Source organism: Peromyscus leucopus, chromosome 1 (assembly GCF_004664715.2).
Source record: "Peromyscus leucopus breed LL Stock chromosome 1, UCI_PerLeu_2.1, whole genome shotgun sequence".
Classification (NCBI taxonomy): domain Eukaryota; kingdom Metazoa; phylum Chordata; class Mammalia; order Rodentia; family Cricetidae; genus Peromyscus; species Peromyscus leucopus.
The window spans coordinates 94,578,943-94,605,732 of NC_051063.1; the positions used below are offsets into that span (position 1 = coordinate 94,578,943).

Genomic DNA, 26,790 nt, shown 5'->3' on the forward strand with positions numbered 1-26,790 from the left:
CTTCAGGAAAGCCTCCTGGAAAAGAGCCATACTGAACTCCTGATTACCATCTGACTGCTTCCTTCCTTTGAGCTTTTTAATGCTCTTAAGTTCTTTTATGTCCTTTTTATTCTTTCTTTGATCTCTTACTTTATGTTTTCATTCATACTATTTTCATGTTCAGCAGTGTTTTGGGCATGCAGTTGAAATTATTTCAGCTTTGTACTGGCACCTTACCTTTGACCTAGTTCATAAGCAAAGACAAGAGCATGAGTTGCTTCCTTCAGTGGCCAGGAATGTATGGCTGAGTTGAGTCAGGATTTATTTCAGTTGGCTTCATTGCAGTATCAGATGGCAGTGTTTTGAATTTGATTAAGATACTAGCTCTCTTGACATTAGAATGGCCAGGTGAACATCTAACTTAGTAGCATCTGAACAATATGTCACCACCTATTGGTGACTTTCTGTTACTATCATTTAGGGTTTCAGAGGCATTTCTTCTCCTTTTTAAAATATTTGCTAGATCTGCCATCTTGGTTATCTCTACATTTTTATCTACCATTTTTTTTTAGGACTTATCAATATGTTTTGTTTAATTATGGCCTGATTGTCAGTTTCAAAATCATATTCCTCACTTTGTTATTTCTTCTTTTCAGTATCTTTTTTCCTCAATATTTTCTTAGTTCACTTTATGAAGAACAGGGCATTATTTTACCTTCCATACTCTGCTCTTACTTCCTCAAGAAATGCAGCTCCTTGGTGTACACAACACACTTAAATTCTGCTTACACATTTACATGAAGGCTGTGTATTAGTTGGGGTTCTTTAGAGGACCAAAACTGATTGAATATATATCTAAAAGAGTATTTATTAGACTGGCTTATACCATACACAGAGTATTCTAACAATCACTGTCTCACACCAGAGAGTCTGAGAATCCAATAGCTAATCTATGAGGCTAGGTGTCTCAACAGTCCCAATCTGGTGATGAAGGTCTGAAGGATTTCTGGAGAGATGCTGTCTTCCCTTTTTGGGACCCTGCAGAAATGGTTCTAATATAATCAGAGGAATCAGCAGTGGTAGGGAACAGGGTAGCTGAACACTCCAGTGAGAGTAAAGGCTTAGCAAACAAGAAACAAAAATCTTGGAGCTGGAGCTGGAGATACCTCATTGGTCAAGAGTACCTGCTGTCCTTCTAGAATTTGGATCCCATACCCATGTCTTGTGGTTCACAACTGCCTGTAACTCCAACTCCAGGGGATCTGATACTCTCTTCTGGACTCCACAAGCACCTGCACATACATGGTATGCACCCCCCCCCACATACACACACACAAAAAAAATCTTAAAAGAAAGAAGAGATAGCAGAAATCTTTTCTTCTTTCAATGCTCTGGCTGCTACCCAGACGGTGCTGCCTACAGTTAGGGTTAGTTCCCACATCAATTCAGGCAATCAAAACTCTCTGACAGACATGCCCACATGGAGGCTTTCTGATGCTAGGTTATGTCAAGTTGCCAATTAAAACTAAACATTACAGGCTGGTAAGAGCTCATTGAGTGAGAGTTCATGATTGGAGGCAGTGGATGTGGGTCCCTGTTCAGGTTGCCAAATTTCAGGTCCTGGTTCAGCATGATTACTGAGAAGGGGCCACTGCCAACATGAATAATAGATAAAAACCTCTGCCACAGGCTCCTTCCTCTAATTTTTTATATTGATATTGTCTATCAATACATTATCTTTATTGTAATAGCTTTATAGTAAGTCTTATAGTTAGATAGTCCTGATTTAGTTTTTAAAAATATTTTTTGGCTATTTAAACCTATTGCAATTTCATAAAAGTATTAGAATCAACTTTTTAATTTTTTAAAAAATCCCAATTTATTTCATTTTAATTAATCAATTTATTTATCTTGTGGTGCCAGTGATTGAATCCAGAACCTTTCATATTCTAGACAAGCATTCAACCACTGAACTGTGTCTCCTGCGTCCTACTGAAAATTTGATTAGGAATTCATTGAATCATTGTTTTGGATAGGACAAATTGTTACCTTTATTTCATCCAGTCTTCCAGTTCATTTGCATACTATCTTTACTTAGACTTGATTATTTACCTATTTATATATTTATTTATTTGGTGTTTATGGTATATGCATGTGTGCACATGTTTATGGGGTGCATTTGCCCGTGTATGCACAGAAGCTAGAGGTTGACACTGGGTTTTCTGGCTCCGTCCTTTTGCCTCCTCAGGGACAGAGTATGTCACTGAGCCTGGAGCTTGCTATTTCCTTCTTTCTTTTGTACATCACACAAAGCCCTGAATATAGTGAATTATTCTATTCTATTTTCCAGATTTGTCTTCTTTCCTTTGAACGCGTTGTTGCTTCTTTTAAACCACAAAACTTGCTAGCTTAATTTTTTAAAAAAGATATATTTATTTTATTTTATATGTATGAATGTTTGCCTTTCCTGCATATGTGGCCTGGTGCTTGTGGAGACCAGAAGGCATTAAATCCTAGAACTGGAGTTAACAGGTGGTTATGAGCTGCCATGTGGGTACTGGGACTGAGCCTAGGTCTTCCATAAGAGGAACAAGTGCTCCTTAAGCACCAAGTCATTGCTCCAGCCTCCAAAGCTGATAGTTTTTACTGCAACTCCAGTTATGATAATTGCTTTCTGTGACATTTCATTGTTTTGTGTGTGTGGTGCATATATGTGTGTTTGTGTGTATACATGTGGAGGCCAGAAGTTGACACCCCAAATCTTTCTCAGTTATCCTTCACCATATATATACACAAAACAAACAATGTGTTTATATATATTTATATAAATATATATATATTTCTTTATATATATATATATATATAAATATAAACGCATTGTTTGTTTTGTATAGAGACAGGTCTCTCACTCAACCGGAATGTTACCAATTAAGGTTAGCCAGCAAGCACCAGGGATGCCCCGTCTTTCCCTCCTCAGTGCTAGGATTACAGGCATGCACTATCACACTTTGATTTCTACATGGGTGCTGGACATTTGAACCTCATTTGTCCTTTTTTGTATTGGCTTAAAAATATGTCCTTTTGCCTTGGGTCTTCCCTGTTATATCTTCTTTATACAACAACTCTTCAGATATTTGAACAAAGTTACCATGTATTGCTAACCTTTCTTTTTAAGATTTTTTTTTTTTTAAAAATAGATGATCATTTTATGTAATTGTCTCCAGAGTAAAAGTTTGAGGGAGTTTGATCTAAGAAGGTGCCTCTTACTGTGTGGTTTAGTTTGTACTCCAGTGACAAAAATACAGACCCATACTAGGTTAAGTAATGGAGAAGTATTTTAAGTATAGCTTAGCTGTTTGCTGAAAGATGCCATGGTGCTTTCATAATTTAGTGAAGCTAGAGCTGGAGAGTTATGCAGTTTTTGTCTGATGACATTTGTTTTCTTTCTACATGTCTGTGCTGCTCCCTTGACAAATCTCTGCCTCTATAGAATGCTTCTCATTCTGTTATATGCCTGTGCTTTTCCATGTAAACTCCTGTGGTTGTCTGAGGTCTGTGTTTTCTCTTTCTTTAGTGCTGGAGAGTGAAGCCAGGGACTTACATATACATATTAAGCAAGTGCTCTTCTTCTAAGTTATATCACCAGCTCATACATGAGTTTATTGAGCAAATCTTTTTTGGTGGTGTTTTTATTTAAACAAAACAAAAATGAAACAGGCTTGTTGTGTAGCCCTGGCTGGCCTGGAATTTGCAATGTAGATGAGGCTGGTTTTGAGTTCAAAAAAATCTGTCTGCCTCTGCCTCCAACAACAAGGATTAAAGGTGTATTCCATCATACCTAGCCCAAATCTTTTTGTAATTAATTTTTTGAGAATTTTTTATATGAGGACTGTGTTTATATCATTTCCATTCCTTTCTTTCCCACCAGTTCTTCCTGTCTCCTCACTCCCTTTAATGAGGAAATTTTATTACATCTTTTTAGCTTTACATTTTCTTTAATGTGTTTTCGTTGTTCCAAATTTTCTAGAAGAGGAATCTGATTATCTAGTATAACTTTTATATCCAGGTAATGCTAGTTGTAAATTTCTTGACAGTTTATAGGTACCCTTACATATCTAATAGTACTATTAATGTATACAACAGACATCTTATTAAGTACCTAATATATGCCAGAAGCTATGGGTAGCATCTGAGCAAAGACACCTAAATTATTTCTATCATTCTAGCAAAGTGAGAGAGACAAAAAAACAGTAACCATAGTAACATGTTAGTGATTACTCAGGCTAAGAGATGAATGGTATAAACTTGTGTTCCTGAACACTACTACTGCCCTTCATACATGTAGGTAGATGGACATAATTAGTATCCTGTAGATAACCACTGATCTGTTTAGGCAACCATATCACAGAGGAAGGTGAATTATATGTTAGAATAGCATCTTCAAAGTTTAAGGTTTTGTAACCAAGCAGAATACATATGCATTCTGAGCATATAAAAGGCCCTCAGTTATTTGATCAACTGTTAAAATCAGTGAGTACCAAATATATTTTTTATGGAGCAGAATATTAATTTCTCAACCTAGTTAATCTCTACTCATTGTTCAGTTCATCTTCCTCATAGCCACTAGCATCTCCACACCTTAGTTTTTGGTAGCTATAGAGAGTGTTTGGTACCTTTAAGGTCATCTGTTAAAGCTAGAATTGCTACTTTGCCAAGGGTTGAGGGCTATTCAGTGTATCTTGTGATACTTGGTAATCTTTGTGGCTGGCCTGCATATCCCCACAGTTCTACCAGGACCCAAATGAAAGAGGTTTACTAAACGTAAGAGAAGGAAAACAGTCTGACTGAGGCTGTATTATGTCACCTTTTCTAAGTTTGTTTTGGGTAGTTTGTCTAGTATGCATTCATAATCTTTTCATAGAAGACCATCTCAAACACTCTGTTGTCTTCTTGAGCTCTCTTCTTCTCTGCTTCCTTTAAAGGATATGCAGACTCCTTTGATCATCATAGTTCTTGAATTTTTGCATAGGATGGGAGAATAGGAGCTGGAAAGGAAAACACAAAGGCCTAGATAAATGGCAGCTTCCTCCCCATTCCATTCTATCTGGGTACAGTATTTGTCTGCTAAGCACTACTTCACTCCTGGAGTGGTTAGTCTTCTCTTGAGGAATTTTTCCCTTTCTCTTTCTTGTCATCCTGATTCATTTAATAGGTAGTCCAAGTAGGAGGTACTTCTTCATTAACTTTAATTGACATGACCTACTTCTTTTGTGGATATAAAATAGAAATCTGTCAAACAGTCTTAAAAAATGTCATCTCAAATTTTCCAACACAATCAGTGCTATGGTATATAGTGGTTATCGCAACTGAAATATAAACTTGGGAAGTCAGTTTAAACTCTGAGAATAACTCACAAAATCAAACAGAAATAAAAAATTGTATAGGTACCTCATTAAATTCCTCAAAATCTGTCAGTAACAGCAATTTTCATATTTGCTATTTGAAAAACAAATCTTTATTGCTCTTTCTCTTTATTGAGGTGGGGTAAGTTTCCTTGTGTAGCTCTGGTTGGCCTTGAACTTGTAATCTTCCTGCCTCGGCTTCAGAAATGCTGTGATTACAGGCGGTTACTGCTACACCTGGCTTCTTTGTACATTTTGTTTAGAATAAAAGATCATTTCCCCATTTTGATTTATACTTCCTAACCAAATTTCTGTCTTTAAATAATAACAAGTCTTACTAGTCATAAATCACATTTTAATGTGCATTTATAAATGTGTCAGCATTTCAAACTAAGCCATCATGTTATTGAAACACTATATATTATGAAATCAGTAAGTAATATGTTCCTTCTGGAGAGGTTTCAAAAGTCATACTCGACCAAGGAGAAACTTTTCTCTTTCAAATTGGACATAATTAAAACAAATTAGTATTAATTAACCACCTAATTAATTAGCTTTGCAATGCTGGGTATTGAACCAGAACTATAGCAAAAAGTAGGGTTTAGGGATAGATAGGGCTCAGTGAGATAGTACTTGACTAGCATGTGGGAAGCAACCAGGTTCAGTTACCCAGGACTTGGGGGAGAGGATGTAAAAATCAGCTTAGATCTAATATGTATTTTATATTTCCAGTTGTCTTACAGATTATATCCCTAAAGTTCAATTTTAAGTTGATCCAGTCTTTGATATCACAGGCTAGTTTTATAACAACTGATGTATAGTATAGATCTATGGTTTTCAGTCCTGGAGTATCAATATCTGGAAACATTCCATTCTTGGTTGTAATAACTTCCGTGGGAAGATGGTAAGTGGTGTGTTCCAGAGAGTTGACACTGAGGATGCTGATAAAAATATCACAATGCTCAAGTACCAATCCACTCACCTAACACATTTAAGAACTACCCAGCCCAGGATGTCAGTAGTATTGATACTGAGAACTTTCCTAAATGATGGTAAGGTCTTAAAAATGAACACATAAAAGTACTTTCAACCTCTACTTGAAATTTGGTTCTAACAGTACCATTTCATTTATCAGTTAAAATTACTTTCTTTATTGGCGCATGGATGGTTGTCACTACCATGATATGGTAAATGCCTAGATTTCAGGGTCCTTCAACTTTGCTTAACTTTTCATGTGTCAGTGAATCTCTGTCCATGCTAGGGTAGGGATTGTCTGCTATTTCAGAAAACTTAAGAAATGTTTACTCTATCAATTTATTCAAATCTTCTTTTGGAAATAAATAGTATAATGAATATTCATTTTGGTTTTATAGTGTCTTATAAGTGATTCATTTTGATTTTATCAACAGGACCAGAAGGTCTGGGGAAAATAATTCAGAGATTCCCACAGCAGGACTGGGATGACACGCCTTTCCCTCAGGGAATTGAATTGGTAAGTTGGTGGCATTTATCCTGATGTCCTCTTTTAAAAAAAGTGCTACATATTTTATCCTGTACATGGTACTTTTCCTATTTAATAAATTTATTGTATACTATTGTTAGAAATAATTGATTATATGAATTATGGAATGTCTATTATGCTATTCATTTTCCCTATTTAGAGTTCTTGCAAGCATTATAGATGAATGATCTTTATGCATCCAGAAACAGAAGAATTCCTCTGATTCTTTAAAACAAAAAGTTGTGTTACAGAGATTCGTGAGCCACCATCTGGGTGCTGGGATCAAACCTAGGTCTTTTGCGAGAGCAGGTAGTGCTCTGAGTATCTCTCCAGACCCTGAAGTGTTTCTTTTCTGATTAGCATGGTTCAGAAATATCTATTAGGAACAAAATATGTTGAAATTTTTGAGTTTTCTTATCCTAGCTGATGACTCTCAACTTCACTGAGTGCTTAGTTTTGCTTCCTATAATCCAGTCCGATGTAAAGTATTACGGTTTTGTAGATGGATAGAAAAGGTGAATCTTAGATTTTGGCTTTGAAAATGAGAACAGAATGTGAGGATCCAAGGAAAATGACTTTTTGGAGAGCTTCTTGCATTCCTTTCTCTTCTCTCCCACATGCCTCCACAAGATAATAATTGGTCTTACTATTTGAATAACCAGGCATTTGTACTGTAAATGTTTTAAAACTGTTTCAGCATCTTTTTTAGTAGTGACCAAAAGGGGAAATTTTGGGGTCTTGATAGAATTTTCTGTGAGTTTCTGCCTTTGTTCACATGAAAATATAGATTATAGAAATAGCTGTAGTTTTGCAGTATGAGTGATGAATCCCTTCACAAGTTTCTAGAACAACATATAATATGGTAGGCTAAAGAGAGTGTGGCTTGGGGTAGTGATTTTGCTAGGACCAAGAAAGGATATTCTTTATATTTTATAAATCAATGGGACAGATGATCTGTGATGCCTGTGGTACTTTTTTCTAGCAGTAAGGAAGAAATAAACTTATTTTACTATTTAGCAAGTGGATTTTTTTCTTTGTATGACAGATAGTACTATGTTCAAGTGTCAGTACAATGACAAGGTAGGGTTGCATACTGTTAATTTAGTGGAATGGTGGTACCATAGGTAAACAGAACTTAGTTTTCTATGTGACTTCTTGGCTGATTCTTGGCAAAGCATTTCAAAACGTTGGAAACTAGTTAATACTTTAGGAATATTTAACATATTGCATGTGCATACCTCAGTGCTCATGTAGAGGTCAGAGGGCAGCTTTTCAGGAGCCAATTCTCTCCTTCTTCTCCCTTGATTTGGAGGCAGGGTCTTGTTTCTTGTAGCTGCTGCACTGCATACTCCAAGCTTTTTGGCTCTTGAGCTTCTTGCCAATTTTCCTATCTCAGCCTCCATCTCACAGTCATGTGCTGTGATTGTAAATGTGTGCCACGGCATCTGGCTTTTTATCTAGGTTCTAGGGATCAAACTCAGGTCTTCAGGCTTATGTGGCAAGCACTTTTACCCACTGAGCCATCTCCACAGCCCCACAGTTTTTTTATTCTTTAAAAGTTTTCCATACTTAATAGAAACTTTGATTTATTAGTGCCAGTACTTTGTCACTTATAAAGTAATTTTAACTTATAAATATTGAAGCTCATTTTAAAAACTGAATAAATTACTATTAATTTTTGATGTTTTAAACTGTTGTCTTATGCTATCTATCCTTGCTTAAGTTAGGTATATGATTCTGTATATGAACAACAGTAACTTGGATACCCGATACACCATGTGATTGTAATTCTAATAGTATCAAAAAGAAAGATGTCAAAGTTGGGTGGTGGTGGCGCACGCATTTAAGCCTAGCACTCAGGAGACAGAGGCAAGTGGATCTCTGTGAGTTTGAGGCCCTCCTGTGCTATAGAATGAGTTCCAGGAAAGGCGCAAAGCTACACAGAGAAGCCCTGTCTCAAAAAACAAAAAACAAATAAACAAAGACAGAAAGAAAAAAAAAGAAAAAGATGTCAAAAGTGATCTGCTCAGTTTCTAAGCTGGTGATACACATGAAAAACACTTCATGCCATTTCTAAGGCAGAATAACTTGGAGCATATAACATTAAGGTTACTATCTAATAGTTATAAATAATTGGAGGAACTCATGAAAACTAGATGATTGATGGTAGTGTATTAATTTACAAATAAGTAAGCTGAGGCTTAGGAAGTTTACATAATTTCAGTGAAGTCTAACAGGTAGGATGCAGCAAAGCTAGTATTCAGTTCCAGTCTTTTGTTTATTAGTTTCAGTCAAGATATGGTGTTCTGGAGGTGACTTTTTTTTTTTTTTTTGAGATAGGCTTTCTTTGTGTAATAGTCCTGGCTGTTGCTGGAACTTGCTCTGTAGACCAGGCTGGCCTTGAACCTACAGAGATCCATCTGCCTCTCAAGTGCTGGAATTAAAGGAGTGCACCACTACTGTACAGTTGGAAGTGACATTTTAAAACTATGGTTGTATTTGTTCTCTAGTGGAAATACAGACTCGGAAAGATAACTACTCAAGAAGAAAAAGAGATTTATTTAGCTCATGGCTTTGGAAATTTAAAGTCCGAACAGAACACACAGATCCTGTGGTGTGGGGTGCTATGGTGGGAGTACATACAGGAGCAAGCAATAGGTACAGAGTGAGTGGTGCGAGGTACTCTGTTTTTATAACAACTCTCTCATAAGAACTACCAGGGGGCCGGGCGGTGGTGGCGCACGCCTTTAATCCCAGCACTCGGGAGGCAGAGCCAGGCGGATCTCTGTGAGTTCGAGGCCAGCCTGGGCTACCAAGTGAGTTCCAGGAGAGGCGCAAAGCTACACAGAGAAACCCTGTCTCGAAAAACCAAAAAAAAAAAAAAAAAAAAAAAGAACTACCAGGGGATCCTATGAGAAATATCTTTTTCCTCCAGTGACCTTTATAAAGAGTTTCTGTCCTACTTCTTAAAAGTTTTACCACTACCTTCCAGACCAGGTCTTATTCATAGTGAATCCTTGTGGGGAAGCCAAATGATATCCAAAACATATCTCATGCTATTGGATAGAGACCAACTTTACTTATCTTATTTGAGGACAAATATGGGATCAGAAAAACATATATTTAAATTGATTTTTGTTGCTACCACTACCTCTCAGGCAACACATACATGGTGTACTTAAATTCTAAATGAAGGATCACATGTTTAACCTGAACACTAAACTTTATAATTTGCAGAGAAAGGTTTTACACATTTACTCACTAAAAATTAAATCTCAGATGTAGAGAATGCTGAATTCTTTTCGTTTTTACATAAAGGATTTGCCTTCTTCTGTTTAGAGATGATGAACTTTAATTTGGATAGATTTAAAAATAAAAATATGAAAATAAGCTAAACCAAACATAATAACTGCTTTTCCAGTTCTGGGATATTTTTGTCTTTTCTTGTGCTTTTTAGGTATGCACAAAGCCACAGACAGTCATATAAATAAAATTGAAAGTTAATTTTAGCAACTGTATTTCAAAGAACATTAGAGAATTGTTTTTCAGGGGCATTCTATGGCTAACAATCTACTTAGAATTATAGGAACAAATATTTTTATTGGCTAGGTCTTGCACATAAGGAGAATAGCATTGTTTGGCACTAGCTCCTTTTTAAGATGCCTTGTCTCTGAAGTTGATCTTTTTGTGCTGTAATTCAGAAAACTCACTGTAATAGTCACAGAAAGCTTTTAGTAAGGCATTTGTAGTGGATCTCATTTTCTTTGAGGATTAAATTAAAGTGTTTGAAAAAAATTGGGGCTTGAAAAGTAAGCAATCAAATTTTCTAAATTTGAACTTGTAAAGAAATTATTTCAGTAATTTAAATTATCTGCCAGTGATTTGATTGTCTAATATAAATTTGGTGTTCAATAAGTTTTCATTGAAGAAAAGAGAAATAGAAATCCATATTCAATATTTTGAAGATATAACATAGGAGAAGTAGACAAGTTGATGCCCCTTTGGGGCAGAGGAGCAAGTTACAAATACCATCTAAATATCTGAATATTAAATGTTGTTGGCCAGGGAACCGAGTGAAGAAAGAATATAAGCAGATTTAAATTTTCTCTTCTTATTCTGAAGAAATATGCATGAGAAAATATGCATGACAAGAGAATGAGAACTTAATATATCCCAGAATTAGAGTTTACTAAGATTTGCAGTTATGACTTCCTTGCAAAGAAGATATAGAGCAGTAAGGTAAACATATATAAGTTCTTACATGTAGGTATAAAGAGCTAGCTATGTAAGTCATTATTTAGAATAAAAATAGGTGGATAATATGACCAACAAAGAGGTTTGAGAAATACAGGAAACAGCTTTAAAGAATTACAAAATATAGTCTAGTTGCATCTAAACCATGTGTGTTAAGGGTGGATGCTAGGTGATAAATGTAGTATTAAATGTAATACAGTTTTTTTTTTTTAATGTGAAATCCATGTGGAAGGATACTTGATTCTCTTAGAGTCAAGGTACAGACACAGGAATTTTGTTGTAAAGTGGGAAGACATGGCTTTACAACATAATAATAAGTATAAAATGAATTTTAAAAGTTTACTTTTATTATTATTATTATTATTATTATTATTATTATTATTATTTGTGTCTATGTGTTTGTGTGTCTGTGTGTCTGTGTATGACTATGTATACATGAGAACAGATGCCCTTGGAAGCCAGAGATGTCAGATCTCCTGAAGCTAGAGTTATAGGCAATTGTGCTAGGAACTGAACTTGAGTCCTTTGAAAGAGTGCTTTTAACAACTGAGCCACCTTTCAAGCCCTCATGGCTACTATTAAAACAATAGAAAATGCCAGGCAATGGTGGCTCATGTCTTTAATCCAGCATTTGGGAGGAAGAGGCAGGTAGTTCTCTGTGAGTTCGAAGCCAGCCTGGTCTACAGATCTGGTTCCAGGACAGCTAAAATTACACAAACCCTGTCTCAAACCCACCCACCCTCAAGAAAATTCCCAGAAAATAAGAAGTGTCAGTTTAGGAAATTGAAATCCTTGTGCACTGTTGGTGGGAATGTAAGATGATGCCAATGCTATGGAAAACGGTTTAGCAGTTCTTCAGTAAAGTAAAATTACCCTGTGGCCCAGCAGTTTCATTTCTAGGTATATTCAAAAGAACTGAAAGCACGGAAATCAGGTTTCAGGTATTTTACTCGCATGTCCATAGCAGTGTTGTTCACAATAGCCAAAAAGAGAAAGGAACTTAAGTGCCAGAGGCAGATGGATAAATGAACATTTAGTAGTACATTCAATGGAATATTATTCAGTTATAAAAAAATGGAGGAAATTTTGATTAAAAACATTAGTTGACCTTGAAAACATTATGCAGTGGGATCAAGAGTGAGCCACTCAAAGACAAATACTCTAATATCATTTACAGGTGGCATTTAGAGTAGCCAAATTTATACAATCAGAAAGTAAACTGATTTCCAGTAGGTAGGAAAAGGTAAAAAAGGTAAATTGTTTGCAGTTACAGATTTTCATCTTGGCAAGATTGAAAAGAGTTCTGGAATTGTTTGCCCAATAATGTAGGTGCACCTACCACTAGTAAACTATAAATGTGAAAATGGCTCAGAAGTTGGTTTTATGTTACATGTTTTACTAGCTGTTTTTAAAAAATGTATGATGTGGAGTTTTATGTATAGACTTAAGATAATGTCAAACACAGTGTAAGGAATTGAAGATATAAGTCTTTAGACAGTATATAGCTTTCTTAGGGTTTCTGTTGCTGTCTCTGAAGAGACACCATGACCACGGCAACTCTTATAAAGGAAAACATTTAATTGGGGCTGGCTTACAGTTCAGAAGTTTAGTCCATTATCATCATGGCAGGAAGTATGGTGGCGTGCAGGCAGATGTGCTGGAGAAGGGGCTGGGAGTTCTACATCTTGTTCCCACAGTCAGCAGAAGAAACCAAGATCCACTAGGCCTAACTTGAGCTCCTGAGACCTCAAAGCCCACCCCCAGTGACACACTTCCTCCAACAAGGTCACACTCCAACAAGGCTACACCTTCTAATAATACCACTCCCTGTAAGCCTATGGGGGGCATTTTTTTTTTTCCACACCATAACAATAGCAAATGGTCAAACAGTTTGTAAAGGAGAGAACAAAACTGTTTATACTACCTTATTTCAAGACACATTGTAAAGGTTCATAATCAGCAGGGTGTGGTATTGGCTTAAGGATGGACATGTGTTAATAGATCAGGGAACAGTATAAATAGATTTCAACAGAGATTCCAGGAGTAATGTGGTTGTGGAAGAGACAGCACAGATAAATGCTAGTACAACTGGTTGTCCATCTGAACAATTAATCTTGATCTGTTTTTATACTTATAGAGAAATCAATTTAAAATCTGTCATAGACCCAGGGTAAAAGCCAAAGGTATAACCTTAAAAGCAAAACTATAAACATCTTTGTGACCATTCAAAAGTTAGGTCAGGATTTTTAAAGTAGAACACCTAAAACACGACAATGATAATTCTTTGTTGTATTTGAAAACTCTTGAAAAATATTATATACAATATGGTGATTAATCAGATAAGATGAAACCTTATTTTGTTTTGTAAGTTTCTCATGGTCCTGTAAATTCTCTGGAGGCTGCTTGAATTTTCTATATTTTGCCATGAGAAGGAAGGCATCAGAAGCAAAAGGGGACACAGAACACTTTATTAGCAGCTCACTAAGAACGCGGAGCTGAGTTTTCTAAGGAGCTAACATCATCTGCCTGATACCAGACCTTCTGCAAGTTGGAATTTTGGGTGTATCACTGCTGTAGATGGTGGCAACTTAGTTATTAAAAACATATGTGAAATACTTTGTAATATGAAAGAAGGCACTCTGGCAGTTTATATATCTGTTATACTGTGTTCATATATAGACATCGTGTGCTTACAAGAGGCACTGGCTGTTCAGAGAGAGTATGGATTCTTTAGTTCATACACACTATTTCCAAAGGTATCTACCTAGTGATATTTTTATACTACTTAGTCCCCCAGCTCCCCTTTATTCTTTGTCTGGCAAAGGTCTTTGGTAATCCAGACATACTGTTCACTGTATATACTTCCTTTTTTGTTGGGGTTTGTATTGCTATTTGAAGATTAATATGCAACATTTTTAGTTATGGATATTGAAGTTTATAGTTATTTGCTTATAAGGTGGACTGACTTAAGTACTAAGAATGACTTACAAAAGTGTTGATTTAAGAAAAAGAAGTATTTGGTGGCCTCTAGTGGTGGCACTTAAGTGTCTGTGAAAAGTCACTGATATCAATATACAGCTTTCTTAGGGAGGAGCACTAAAGTGGCAGAATAAACACATAACTACATTTATTGGAACAAATTTTTGTTTTTGAGAACTTAAAATTTATGAGTCAATTACAAATTTACCAGTGTTGTGGCTCTATTTGTTACAATGATCATTAATTAATGATCATTACTGGAATCATTAATTAATGATCATTACTGGAATCCTTTTCAAGAAAAGGCTTGGCATTTCTCTTATTCTCTCTCTCTCCCTTATTTTCTTCCCATTTTTCCATAAGATTTTGCTTTGTGTTCTAGACTGGCTTTTAACTTTAAATCCTCCTGCTTCAGCTTGCTCAGTGATGGGATTGCAGGCATGCACTAGCCTGCTGGGCTTCACATGCATCTTAATTGGGAATTATTTCTATGTAGATTGTACTTCATGTTTAGTATTTATTACATTGCATTTTGATGATGGGGTTAATTTCTGATACCTTAAATATATTGCAAGTCATAAAGAGGCATAATATCTTATATATTAATCATAAAAATGATCAGTCCTTAATAGAGTTTACACCCTTAAATGGCTAATTATGACTAGTTTAAAGATATTCTAAGTTAATCTAGGAATATCTGGAATCTGAGCCATATTTGGTAATTTAGATATAATCATGTCAAAAATTGAGAAAATAAAGTCAACGTAAAGTCAGTATTTGGAAAGCTAAGGAGAACATAGACACCTTTAGGACAGTTAATAAAGTGAAATTAATTTCTATTCTTCCTAAAAATTAGCCATTGAAATATAGAGAGACTTATTAATAGCTTGTCCTGTGCCACATAGCTATTTGTTAGTTGCTAAGATAATAAAACTGTGATCTTTTGACTCTGTTAAAACTAAAATATTCAAGCAAGGTGGTGGTGACCCTTGCCTTTAATCCCAACAGGAGGCAGAGGCAGGTGGATTTCTGTGAGTTACATGGCAGGCAAGTCTACACAAAGAAACCCTGTCTTGAAAAACCAAAAACCCCAACTAAACAAACAAACAAACAAAACCCCCAAATCCCAACAAAACCCTAAAATATCCTGTGTGGGCTCAGATGTTGCACAGTAGTGGCACATTTACCCAGCATGCAGATATTGCTGAGGTTGATATGTGTGTGTGTGTGTGGGGGGCACTCATTGTACTAGATAGAACAAGCTAACTTTTCAATTATTTTTGCTAAAAATAGGACTAATCTTAGATTCTAATTAGGAAGGGTTAATTAAGTAGCATTAGAAAGACAGTAGTAGGGGCTGGGGAAATGGCTCAGTGATTAAGATCACTGGCCACTGGCTGCTCTTCCAGAGAACCTGAGTTTGGTTCCCAGTACCACATGGTGCCTCACAGCTGCTGTAACTTCAGTTTCGGAGCATCTGACACCTTCTTCTGGCATCTGTGGGCACCAGATATGCACATGATGCACAGACATGCATGTAGACAATACACTCATACATATAACAACTTAATAAAAAAGTCAAAAAACAATAGGAAAACATTTTATTATTAAAATTTGAAGACTGATGATGTATTCACAGAGTTGGTGGCTCTTAGTTTTTATTTTACTATTAATATTTTTTTTCCCCAAAGATAGACCTCACTTACAAGAAACATCCATGGAGTTTATGGACTGGGGAATTATAGCACCAACGAGACTCTAATGAAAAAAGTTAGATTTTTACAATTGAGGTTATAACTGAATGAAAGATATCATTAAGGGTAGTAAGACGTTAGTATCGTCTCCGGTTTAGAGCTATGTACTTAGTTTAGAATGAGAAATAACCTGTCAAGCAAACCTGAGTGAGAAATGCTATTTGTTTTCAATCAAGTGCAGTTTTCATTATTCCACTGGACATTGAATTTCACTGGACAGTGCTGGCTTTTCTACATATTTCTGAACTCTGATAAACAAAATGAGGTAAAAATCTGGGTTCTTAAAGTCTTTACATATTTTTTAATTAAACATTTTATATACAATATATTTTGGTTATATTTTCCCTTCCCCTAGCTCCTCCCAGATTCTACCCACCTTCCTTCTCACCTAACTTTATGTTCTCTCTCTTTCAAAAAAAAAAAAAAAAAAAAAAGAATACAGAAATGAGAATCTAAACAAAAACCCAGTAAGATCCGCCCCCCCCCAAAAAAAAAAGCCAAAACAAAGCAAAAAACCCACAAAAAAAAAAACCATGGAGTTTGTTTTGTGTTGGCCAGTACTCCTGGGCATGGGACCTGCCCTGGAGTGTGGTTGATAGACCCAGTGACACACTGTTGGAAAAAACTAATTTTCCCTTTGCCAGCAGGCATCAATTGCAAATAGCTTCTTGGTTAGGGGTGGGACTTGTTTTTGTTTTGTTTTGTTTTTTTGTTCCATGAATGTAGGTCTCTGATACTTGCTGTGTAAACGTTTACATTTGTTAGATTTTCTTGTTGGATTGTTTCCTTTAAGGGGTAGTTGCCCTCATGATCTCATCTGACTAGCTTTGGTTTGAAGTCCACTCTGTCAGATACAAGAATAGCTTATACTTGCTTGTTTATGGCTTCCATTTGTTTGGTAAGTTGGTTTTCATCTGCCAACACTATTTTTTTTCTTTTCTTTTTTTTTTTTGGTGTCTTTGGTAGCTTATGTGTTTCTTGAAGACAATAAATAGTTGGTGTTATTTCTTCAAAAAACTTTTTTTTATTCTTTGGAAATTTTATATAGTATGTTTTGACATTTACACCCAGTCTTTCCCTTAACTCCTCTCAGATCTATTCCACTTTCTATCTGCCCAAACTTGGTATACTTTGAAAACATTAATAACCCATTTACTCCAATTTGTGCTGTCTATATATTTCTGGATATGTGGCCTCCAATGGAGTATAGTTAACTTACCAGGAACTATGTATACCCTTAAAGGAAACTAATTCTCCTTCTTCCAGAAGCCATCATCTGTTTGGAGCTTCTCAGTTAGGGACAGAGGCCCATGAACCCCTCCCCACTCAATGCTAGAATGTTGACTGAATTGATCTTGTCCAGGTTTCATGTAGGCAACCACAGCTGCTGTGAGTCCATGAGTGCAACAGCCCTGTCATGTCCAGAAGACACTGTTTCTCTCTGTTTCCCTCAACCTCTGGCTCTTGCAGTTTTTCTTCCTCCTCTCATCCCCTGAGCCTTGAGGATATGGTGTGATATAGATATCCCATTTATGGTTGAGTACTCCATAGTCACTTGTTCTCTGTATTTTTACTAGTTGTGAATTTTTGTGTTAACTACCATCTACTACCCAAAGAAACTTATCTGATGAAGCTCAAGAGTTGCACTAATCCATTGGTAGAGACATAATGTCTTTAGAGGCCATTTTAATACTTTGTCCATTTAGCAGAATAATAGGTAGTAGATTTAACCTTGGGTCCTGTGAGATATTTCAGCTGTGGATGGGTTCTTGGCCAGGTTTATAGTATTGAACAAGTGTTTCCTCCTGTGGATTCAGCCTTAAATACAGTGTTATGATTATCCCTCTCTTAGTTAGAGTTTCTATTTCTGTGAAGAGACACCATGACCATGGCAATTCTTATAAAGGAAAAACATTTAATTAGGTGGCTTAAATTTTCAGAGGTTTAGTCCATCATCATCATGGTGCAACATGGTAGCATGCAGGCAGACACGGTGCTGGAGAAGGAGCTGAGAGTACTACATCTTGACCCGCAGGCAACAGGAAGTGGTCTGAGTGTCACACTGAGCAAAACCTGGCAAAGGAAATCTCAAAGCCCACGCCCACAGTGGCATACGTCTTCCAGTAAGGCCACACCTACTCCAACAAAGCCACACCTAATAGTGCCACTCCCAATGAGCTTATTGGGGCTAGTTATCTTTAAACTACCATATCCCTGTAACATTCATGCCACTATTGGATCTTTAGGCATATCTTGTCAGGCTAGTCATTATTGCAGTTCACAGTTGGGAAAACTGGTTGATGTTTCTTTTCTTTTAACTAAAAGAACAAAAACTCTGACTGTAAGTTATGATGTAGCCACTTATTTTTGATAGACATTTCTCTGAAGGTCCTTTCTATAATAGTGTGTGCCCAGCCCTGAGGGAAAGAAAAAACAACAACAAAAACAAAACAGATATGTCAGGGCTGGGGAGATGGATCAGCAGTTAAGAGCATCGTGTGCTCTTCCAGAGGACCTGGGTTCAATTCCCAGTGCATACATGTTGGTTCATAGCTATCTGTAACTCCAATTCCATGGGATCTGATGCTCTTTTTTGGCTCTCTGTAGTTCCAGGCATGTGTATATGCAAGGGAAACACCCATACATATAAAAACAAGAAAGTAATAATAGCAACTTAAAAAATAACAGATGTGCTGTGCCCTTGTTGATTTTTTTCTAGTAGTGCTTTTAAAGTGGCAGAGAGTTGTTTGTATGTATGTTCAGTTTTGTAGTCAAACTCACTGCCCTTCAAGGGTCTTTGGATTATCACAAATTTTTTAGCATTACCTATGCTAAAAGTCCAATTGTTGTTGATGTGCTTAAAAGTACTATGAGATCCTTTTCCAAATGCTGATTTGCAAAGTTAATATTAAATATGTATTAATATCTTCTAGTACATGTAATATGTGTGTGTGGGGAGGGACACGTGTGGAAGTAGGACAGTCTTTGGGAGTTAGTTCCTTCCACCTTGGTTTGAGGCAGGCTCTTGTTTGTATTGTGCTGGGTACTCCAGGCTATTAGACTCATGAGCATCCAGGCAATTTTCCTGCCTCTGCCTACAATTTTGCTGTAGGAGTGCTGATATGACACATGTGTACTACTGCATATGACTTTTTTTTTTTTTTAAATCCAATGTGGGTTCCAGGCATCTAACTCAGGTTATCAAGCCTTTAAAGCAAGTGTTTTTACCATCTCTCTGTTCCTATAATAAATATTTATTACCAAGAACTGCAGGTCCTGAATATTTGTATGTACCACTGGATTTTCTGAAACTTAACACAAGGCAGAGTATAGAATATTAACATTCCCATTAAGTATGTGTGTGGTGGTTTGAATGAGAATGGCCGCCATAGGCTTATATATTTGGATGTTTGCTCCCAGTTGGTGGAACTATTTGGGAAGATGTCTTAGTGTTTCTATTGCTATGATGAAACACCATAACTAAAGCAATTTGGGGAGGAAAGGGTTTATTAGGTTTACATATCTTGAATCATAGTCTACTGAAGGAAGCCCAGGCTGGAACTCAAACTGGGTTGAAAGCTGGAGAAAAGAGTTGATGCAGAGGCCATGGAGAGGCTGCTTACTGACTTGCTCAGCCTGCATCCTTCAGCACCCAGGACCACCAGCCCAGGGATGGCACCACCTACAATGGGCTGGGCCCTCCACATCAATCACTAATTTAAAAAAATGCCCTGCAGGCTTGTTTATAGCCTGATCTTAAGAAAGCAATTTCTCAATTGAGGTTCCCTCCTCTAAGACGACTCCAGACCCTCTACTACTGTTTAAGATTCTATAATCTCTATATTGTTTCTCTTGTTAATACCTTTTTTGTTTCTTTTCATACATTTTTTTTCTCTTCTTACTCAGATGTTCTGTTTTAAAGTTCATAGACTGTTTCAGTTGATCCAGCTGAGTTTTGCATTTTCATTTTACTCATTGTATTCTTTAATTCTAAAATTTTCCAGGGGTGAGAGGCAGTCTCAGCAGGAATCTCAATGTAGTTCGGATTTGCATTTTTCCCACTGGCTAAGGATGTTGAACATTTTTTCTGGACTTATTGGTTATCTGTACTATTTCTTTTAAGCTTGTCTGATCATTCAGTCATTTGCCCATTTGTTGATTGGATTACTTGTTCTTTAAGTTCTTTATTAAGAATAGCCGACAAGGTCCCCTCCCATTCTGTTGTCTCTTCACTCTTGTAACAGTGGATCATAGACTTAAATGAGAATCTAAAAGTATACTTTATTTTTTCCTCTTTTCTCTATGTGCTTTATGTATTTTTTCAAAGAATGCTTATTTTTACTGATTTTCTCTGTTGCTTTCATATAATCATTTTTCTTGATTTCTAATCTTTGTTTTCCTGCTTATGATTATGTAGAGTTAATTTGTTCTCATTTTCCAGCTTTTTTTTTTTAGGGTTGAAGCTAGAGTAATTTAATTATCTTGAGACCTTTATTCATTTATAATAAAGATATCTAGATAATACAAGCTAATCTTCAAGTACAGTTTTAATTATATCTTTCAAGCTTTAGTAAGTTGTTTTCATTTTATCTTTTTCTCCTGTGTATTATTTACAATTGTATTTCAAGGCTCTTAAAACTTCTGTAGAACCCTTTCTTTCATGAGTTTTTAAGTTAATTTCATTGTGATTAGATAATGCAGTGTGTGATCTGAATTGTTTGCTTCTTTGCTGTGTTGATGCAGATGAGTTAAAAATTTTTTGATCCTCTTCCTTGTAGCACAGAATATGGTCTATCTTGGGCTCTATTGTGTTTATTTTGCTGACTATAACTTTTGTTTTATCTTTTGTTTTTGTTTTTCTGGTTAGCTTTATTTTGTCTCCCTTAGGTAGAATTTATGTATTTATTTATTTTGGTTTTTTGGGACAGGGTTTCTCTGTGAGTACTGGCCATCCTGGAACTCACTCTGTAGACCAGGCTGGCCTTAAACTCACAGAGATCCGTCTGCCTCTGCTTCCCAAGTGCTGAGATTAAAGGTGTGCACCACTTGACAAATTTATTATTTTTAATACATTTCAATTAAAATAATATCACTTTTCCTTTTCCTTTTCTCTTTCCCTCTAACCTCTCTGATAACATCCTACCCCTAACTCTCGAATTGATAGCCTCTTTTTCTTTGGTTATTATTGTTACACATATACACACAAATATATAAAATACATAAAAATACAATTTGCTGAGTTTCTTTTTGTTATTTATGTTTATGGTTTTAGAGCTAACCATTTTGTATTGGATAACCAACGAGGGGGCTTATCCCAGGGAGAGGATAATTCACCCTCTCTGTTCAGCCATTAACTGTTCTTTCTCAAAGGGTAGGACTCAGTGAGATTTTTTTTCCCTTGTGCAGTAGTATATCTGTTGATATTGCCATTATTCAGATCTTGTTTATGCAGCTATTTTTCAGAGAGGAAGTCTCATAGTAGACTTCCTTGTATTCCGGATTTTACACATACACACATATGACATACACACACACACACACACACACACACACACACACACACACACACACAGTCTGTCCATGACATCTTTTAGTCATTTTTGGAGAGAAAGTCCATAGTAGACTTCCTGGTATTCTGAATTTTACACATACACACATATGACATACATTTACACACACACACACACACAAACACACACACACACACACACACACACACACACACACACACACACACACACACAGTCTCTCCATGACATCTTTTAGTTTAGCATTGCTTCCCTTTCACTGATACCAGACATGTTATTCCTAAACCAGTCAGATTCCACCACCTGTCCCCTTTCCCTAAAGCTCAAATGAAATTCCCTTCTTTGCAAAATTCATTCTCTATCATGGCAACAAAGTCTGTCATACTGAGGTCCAAGTTCTCTTTCTCAGAAACACCAGCTTGTGCTATCTGAACAGTCTGTTTTCTACCATGGAGAACTTGGGGTTTTTTTCCCCCTAGAATGTATTATAGATTTTCTGACTTCGGTCTCCCATGAAACAAATTGCTTTCTGTTGTAATTTCTGTGTGTCCCTTTCATGAAGAACAAATAAACAAACAAAAACCACATTGGCCAATTTCTCATATCTGTGGAACTTTCTTCATTCCCTCACTAGATTCTACTTCACTGTCCATTATTGTATTTCTTCTTTTTGGCTTTGGTATCATTCTTGTCACTGTATGTTTTTCTGCTAAGTCATTTTATTACACAATAGACACCGTTCCTTCATTTCTCGGTTGTGAGAAATTAAGGCAATATATTTTCTAATTAATAAATTTAGCATCTATAATCCAGCAATAAAGCACATGGATAAAGCAAAAGGTTCTAAAATGATCAAAATTTTAATTTCTATTTCATTATTTAATTTTTCATGTTTTAGGTTACATGTTAACACCCCCCACATCCACACACGTGCACACACACACACACACACACACACACACACACACACACAAAGCATGCATGTAGAAGTTAGAACAACTTGTAGAAATTTCTTCTCTCCTTTCACTATGTGGGTCCCTGAGGTTGAACTCAGGATATTAGGCCTAGTGGCACAGTGCCTTTACCCACAGAGCTATCTTGCTGATAAACATATCCTTAAGTTATATTTTAGATCGAAATACATTTAGGATTATAGATTGTGTACACCATTATGGATCATTCTTACCAATAAAACAGAATACCTAGCTCAGTTTTTACTAAATTTGAAGAGTTAATCATGGACTGAATTTGACCTGGCTATAAAATTAACAAAGTGTAGAAAAGACACTGAAAATAGCTTGAGTGATTTTATAAAATTATGTGCTCTTAATGAAAAATGATATGTAGTAGTCAATTAGTATTGATTAGTTGAAATGAAATTTTGATCAGAAAGCATGTACATAGTGACAGTAATGAGCCTCACTATGAAGAGGAGTTCAGATTTTCTCTAAAGTTGGAAGTTTCTACTGTGATATACACAGCTGTCTTGTTCATGATTTTATTTTTAAAAGTCCAGGTTAAATTAAGCAGTAAATGAATATCAGTAATCATATTTCTTTGAAACATTCTAAAAACTCATTATAGCAAAATTATGTACATTTATGCTTTTTGATGAAAACGTGAAAGGTATTCATAATTTTGTTTTGTTCTCTGCTTTGCCTACCTTGTTGATTAGCACTTCCCTGTTGTGTACTGTGTATAACAATGTTTGGATGCCACCTTACTGTTTGCAAAAATATTTTTGGGATGTGGTAGTCCTTTGACTTTTTTTTTTTCAACATAGGGTTTCTCTGTGTAGCCCTGGCTGTCCTATAACTCTATCTGTACACCAGGCTGGGCGAACTCACAGAGATCCACCTGCCTCTGCCTCCTGAGTGCTGGAATTAAAGATGTGCACGACCACCGTCCAGCTCCTTTGACTTTTATTAACCTTTTGAGGAAGGGAATTCTAGTCAAAGATATCAATGCATATATGGAATCTTGTGGTCTTTCTACCTGATCAACAGAAAAGAAGGTTCCAAAGAAAGGGTAACTAAGTGAGCAGAGTAGTTCAGGGGTGTTTATATATGCTGAGCCTTTGCATAGCTAGGTGATTTGTGCCATATTACAGGCATTTAGAGCACACACAGATATCTTCAGATTCCTTTAGGTTCTTGAAAGTTAGGACAATGTATTTAAGAATGTAAGGTTGGTAACAGTGTTTTCCTCTAAGGGAAATAAATGTCACCCTTTTGCATGGAGAGTTGGGAGGAACCCTTTAGTTATGTAGGAGTCTTACAAGAAATGCTGACTGGTGTTTCTGTAATGATTTCACCCCAATTCCAGGAGGTTTAGGTCATGTGTGATCATTAGATAATTGCTCTAGTTCTGCCTTTGCCCTTACTTGGCCATATAACCTCCCCTTTCATGCCTGTTCTTGTTTCTATTTGGCAGTTGACCTTTTCACACAGACTTAGGGAGGGGGAGATTCCCCAAACCCCACACACAACGAAGTGCCTTTATCTCATGTTTGCCCACACTTTAGGAAAACCTTTTAAAGACTTCTTTGAGTGAGTGGTTTTACTCAGGTGCACAGCAGGGCATTTATTTTAAGGAAGAGCTAAAACAGATGATCATTTGTTTCTAGGCGGAGCATTTACAGCTGAACATCTCAAAAACTAGCATTTTTCCCATTCAGTAAAATAGACTGAAAGATTAATATAAAGAAAATATATTGAAAATCAATGTAAATATGTTTAAAATATAAAGAAAATATATTAAAATGTAAATATAAAAATTAATATATTTAAGACAAATTCTTTGGCACATTTAAAAATATTTCAGTCAAACTTAAGTGTTAAATTTACATTTAAGTACCACTTCTTCCGTTAATTTTCCCTCCCTATATAAATAATTTTTAAGGGTATTGAACCCAGGACCTTACTGCTTATTACTGAGACTGGGTTTTACCATGTTACTCAGGCTGGTCTCAAGTTCCTGGACTCAAGTGGTCAGCCTTCTGAGTGCTGGAACTATAGGCATGTGAATCTGAGGTATATTTTGAGTTATGGCTGTGAGGCTGAAAAGTCCAAGTTCAGGTTGCCATGGCTACTGAGGACTTTGGACTGCATCATAGTCTTGGAGAGGACTTTGGACTGCATCATAGTCTTGGAGATAGCAGGACACGTGTATGAACATAATCACCAGTACACATAGAAGAGGGCACACAAACGAGGTGTCTTCATTGTCTAGACAGATCTCAGAAAAACTAATCTCCTGAGAGGCAACATACTTCTTTGATACAAATTTAATCCCTTCTAGAGTAGTTCTCCCAATGACCTAATAACCACCCACTAGGCTCCACTTCCTCACAATAGTACTGTATTGGGGACCAGGCTTTCAACACAAGATCTCCTGAGACAAACTCATGAAAACTGTAACAGCTCCCTCTTCTTTTAGGTGGGGCTGTGCTACTTGCTTTTGAAAATAGAATATAAGTTAAAAAATGATGAACATGACCTCTAGACCCACCTTTGAAACCTCTTTCAAACTTTTTATGCTTTCTTCATTTGTTTATTGTCAATGTGGAGAATAATTAGTTGGGGAGGTGTTTGAGGCCCTAGGATAGAAACTATAAGAATCATTTAGTAGAAAGTCATCTGTCCTTTCCCCAAATGGATCATGACATGATAAAGAATAATTTTACTATGTAAGCCACTGAAACTTTTGGGTTGATTGTTACATCAGAGAAGATTAGTTACTCTAGTTAATATAAAAATTAATACTGCTGAAATGGGGTGTTACTATGTCTTAGAATTTCTATTGCTGTGAAGAGACACCATGATCATGGCAACTCTTGTAAAGGAAAGCATTTAGTTAGGTGGATTACAGTTCAGAGGTTCAGTCTATTCAGTCTATAGTAGGACATGGCAGCGTGCAGGCAGACATGGTGCTGGAAAGGTAGCTGAGAGTTCTACATCTTGTGAATGCAACTGAGACAATGGGTGTGGCTTGAGCATATTTGAGACTTCAGAGCCCACCTCCACAGTGACACACTGTTGTTGGTTTCTTATTCTTTACTCTTGGGGGGCCTGCCACCCAGCTCCCAAATAAATACACATGGAGTCTTATTCTTTCTTATGAATGCCTGGTCTTAGCTTGGCTTGTTTTTAGCCAGCTTTTCTTAACTTATATTATCCCATCTACCTTTTGCCTCTGGGCTTTCACCTTTCTCTTACTTTTATATACCTTATTTTCACTCTCACTCCATGGCTGGCTGTGTGGTTGGGTGGCTGGCCCCTTGCATATTCCCCTCCTTATTCTTTCTCCTCCTTTTCTCTTTTTTCCTTCTTCAATTTATTCTCTCTGCATGCTAGCCCCACCTATCCTTTCTCCTGCCTTCCTATTGGCCATTCAGTTCTTTATTAGACCAATCAGGTGTTTTAGACAGGCAAAGTAACACAGCTTCACAAAGTTAAAAAAAATGCAACATAAAAGAATGCAACACATCTTTGCATCACTAAAACAAATGTTCCATAGCATAAACAAATGTAACATATCTTAAAATAGTTTCCACAATGACATACTTTCTCCAACAAAGCCCCACCTCCTAATAGTGCCACTCCCTTTGGCAGCCATTTTTTTTCAAACCACCACATACTATAACAAAATCCTAAAATAATATGACTTGGGATAAGGGTGAGCAAACAGCAGCACAAATATCAAATATATGCTATATGATGAATATTTGGTAAAACTCACACTTTTGGAAATTTGAAGACCATACTAGGTTTTTGCCAAACCTCAGCCTTTAGAAAGACAAATAGTATTGTGTGTTGATTCCAATCCTTCCAAATTAGCCAAGAAAGATGTAGGTTAGAATGTAGTCACTAGTTCATAGGGATTGAAGAAAATAAGGGTCAGAAAATCAGTGCTTTGTGAAGTTTGCAAGAAGCGACTTCTAAATTTCACATAGGTGAGTTTTTAAAAGGATTTGAGCCAAAAAGACCCAGTAATAATATCTCAGAGTATCTTCATATTGCAGATGACATTCTTCTCAAGTCTAAGAAATCAAAACTTATTGGCATCATTAAGTTAAAGGATAGTAAGACTTAGAAAAAGAAGTAAATAAATTAGCTACATTTTAAAAAAGTCTAGAGAGAATTTTGAATTTGATTATTGACACATGGATCTGACTAAAAGTCTAGTATGATTCTGATAGAAGTTTTGTTTCTAGTAAACTTGGTCTTAAAGTGGATGTAATTATTCAGTGAGCCCTGAAAACCATCTTCAGGCAAGAGAGTGTGATTTGAAACATAAACTTCCTGTGTTGCCAAAGGAATTAATAGAGAAGAAAGACATGAGCACAGTGGAGCTAAAGACCATAAAGTGCAAAAGACTAAGATATTAGTCCC

The 26,790-nt window shown here is 36.4% G+C and overlaps 1 protein-coding gene across 1 annotated transcript in view; it reads left to right on the forward strand.

Annotated features, from left to right (window-relative positions):
* Positions 1 to 26,790, forward strand: part of Sbf2 (SET binding factor 2) — a 352,132-nt gene that overhangs the window by 73,951 nt on the left and 251,391 nt on the right. Inside the window, 1 exon segment of the mRNA XM_037211535.1 lies at positions 6,791 to 6,873. Within this exon segment, the coding sequence (XP_037067430.1) occupies positions 6,791 to 6,873 (83 nt within the window).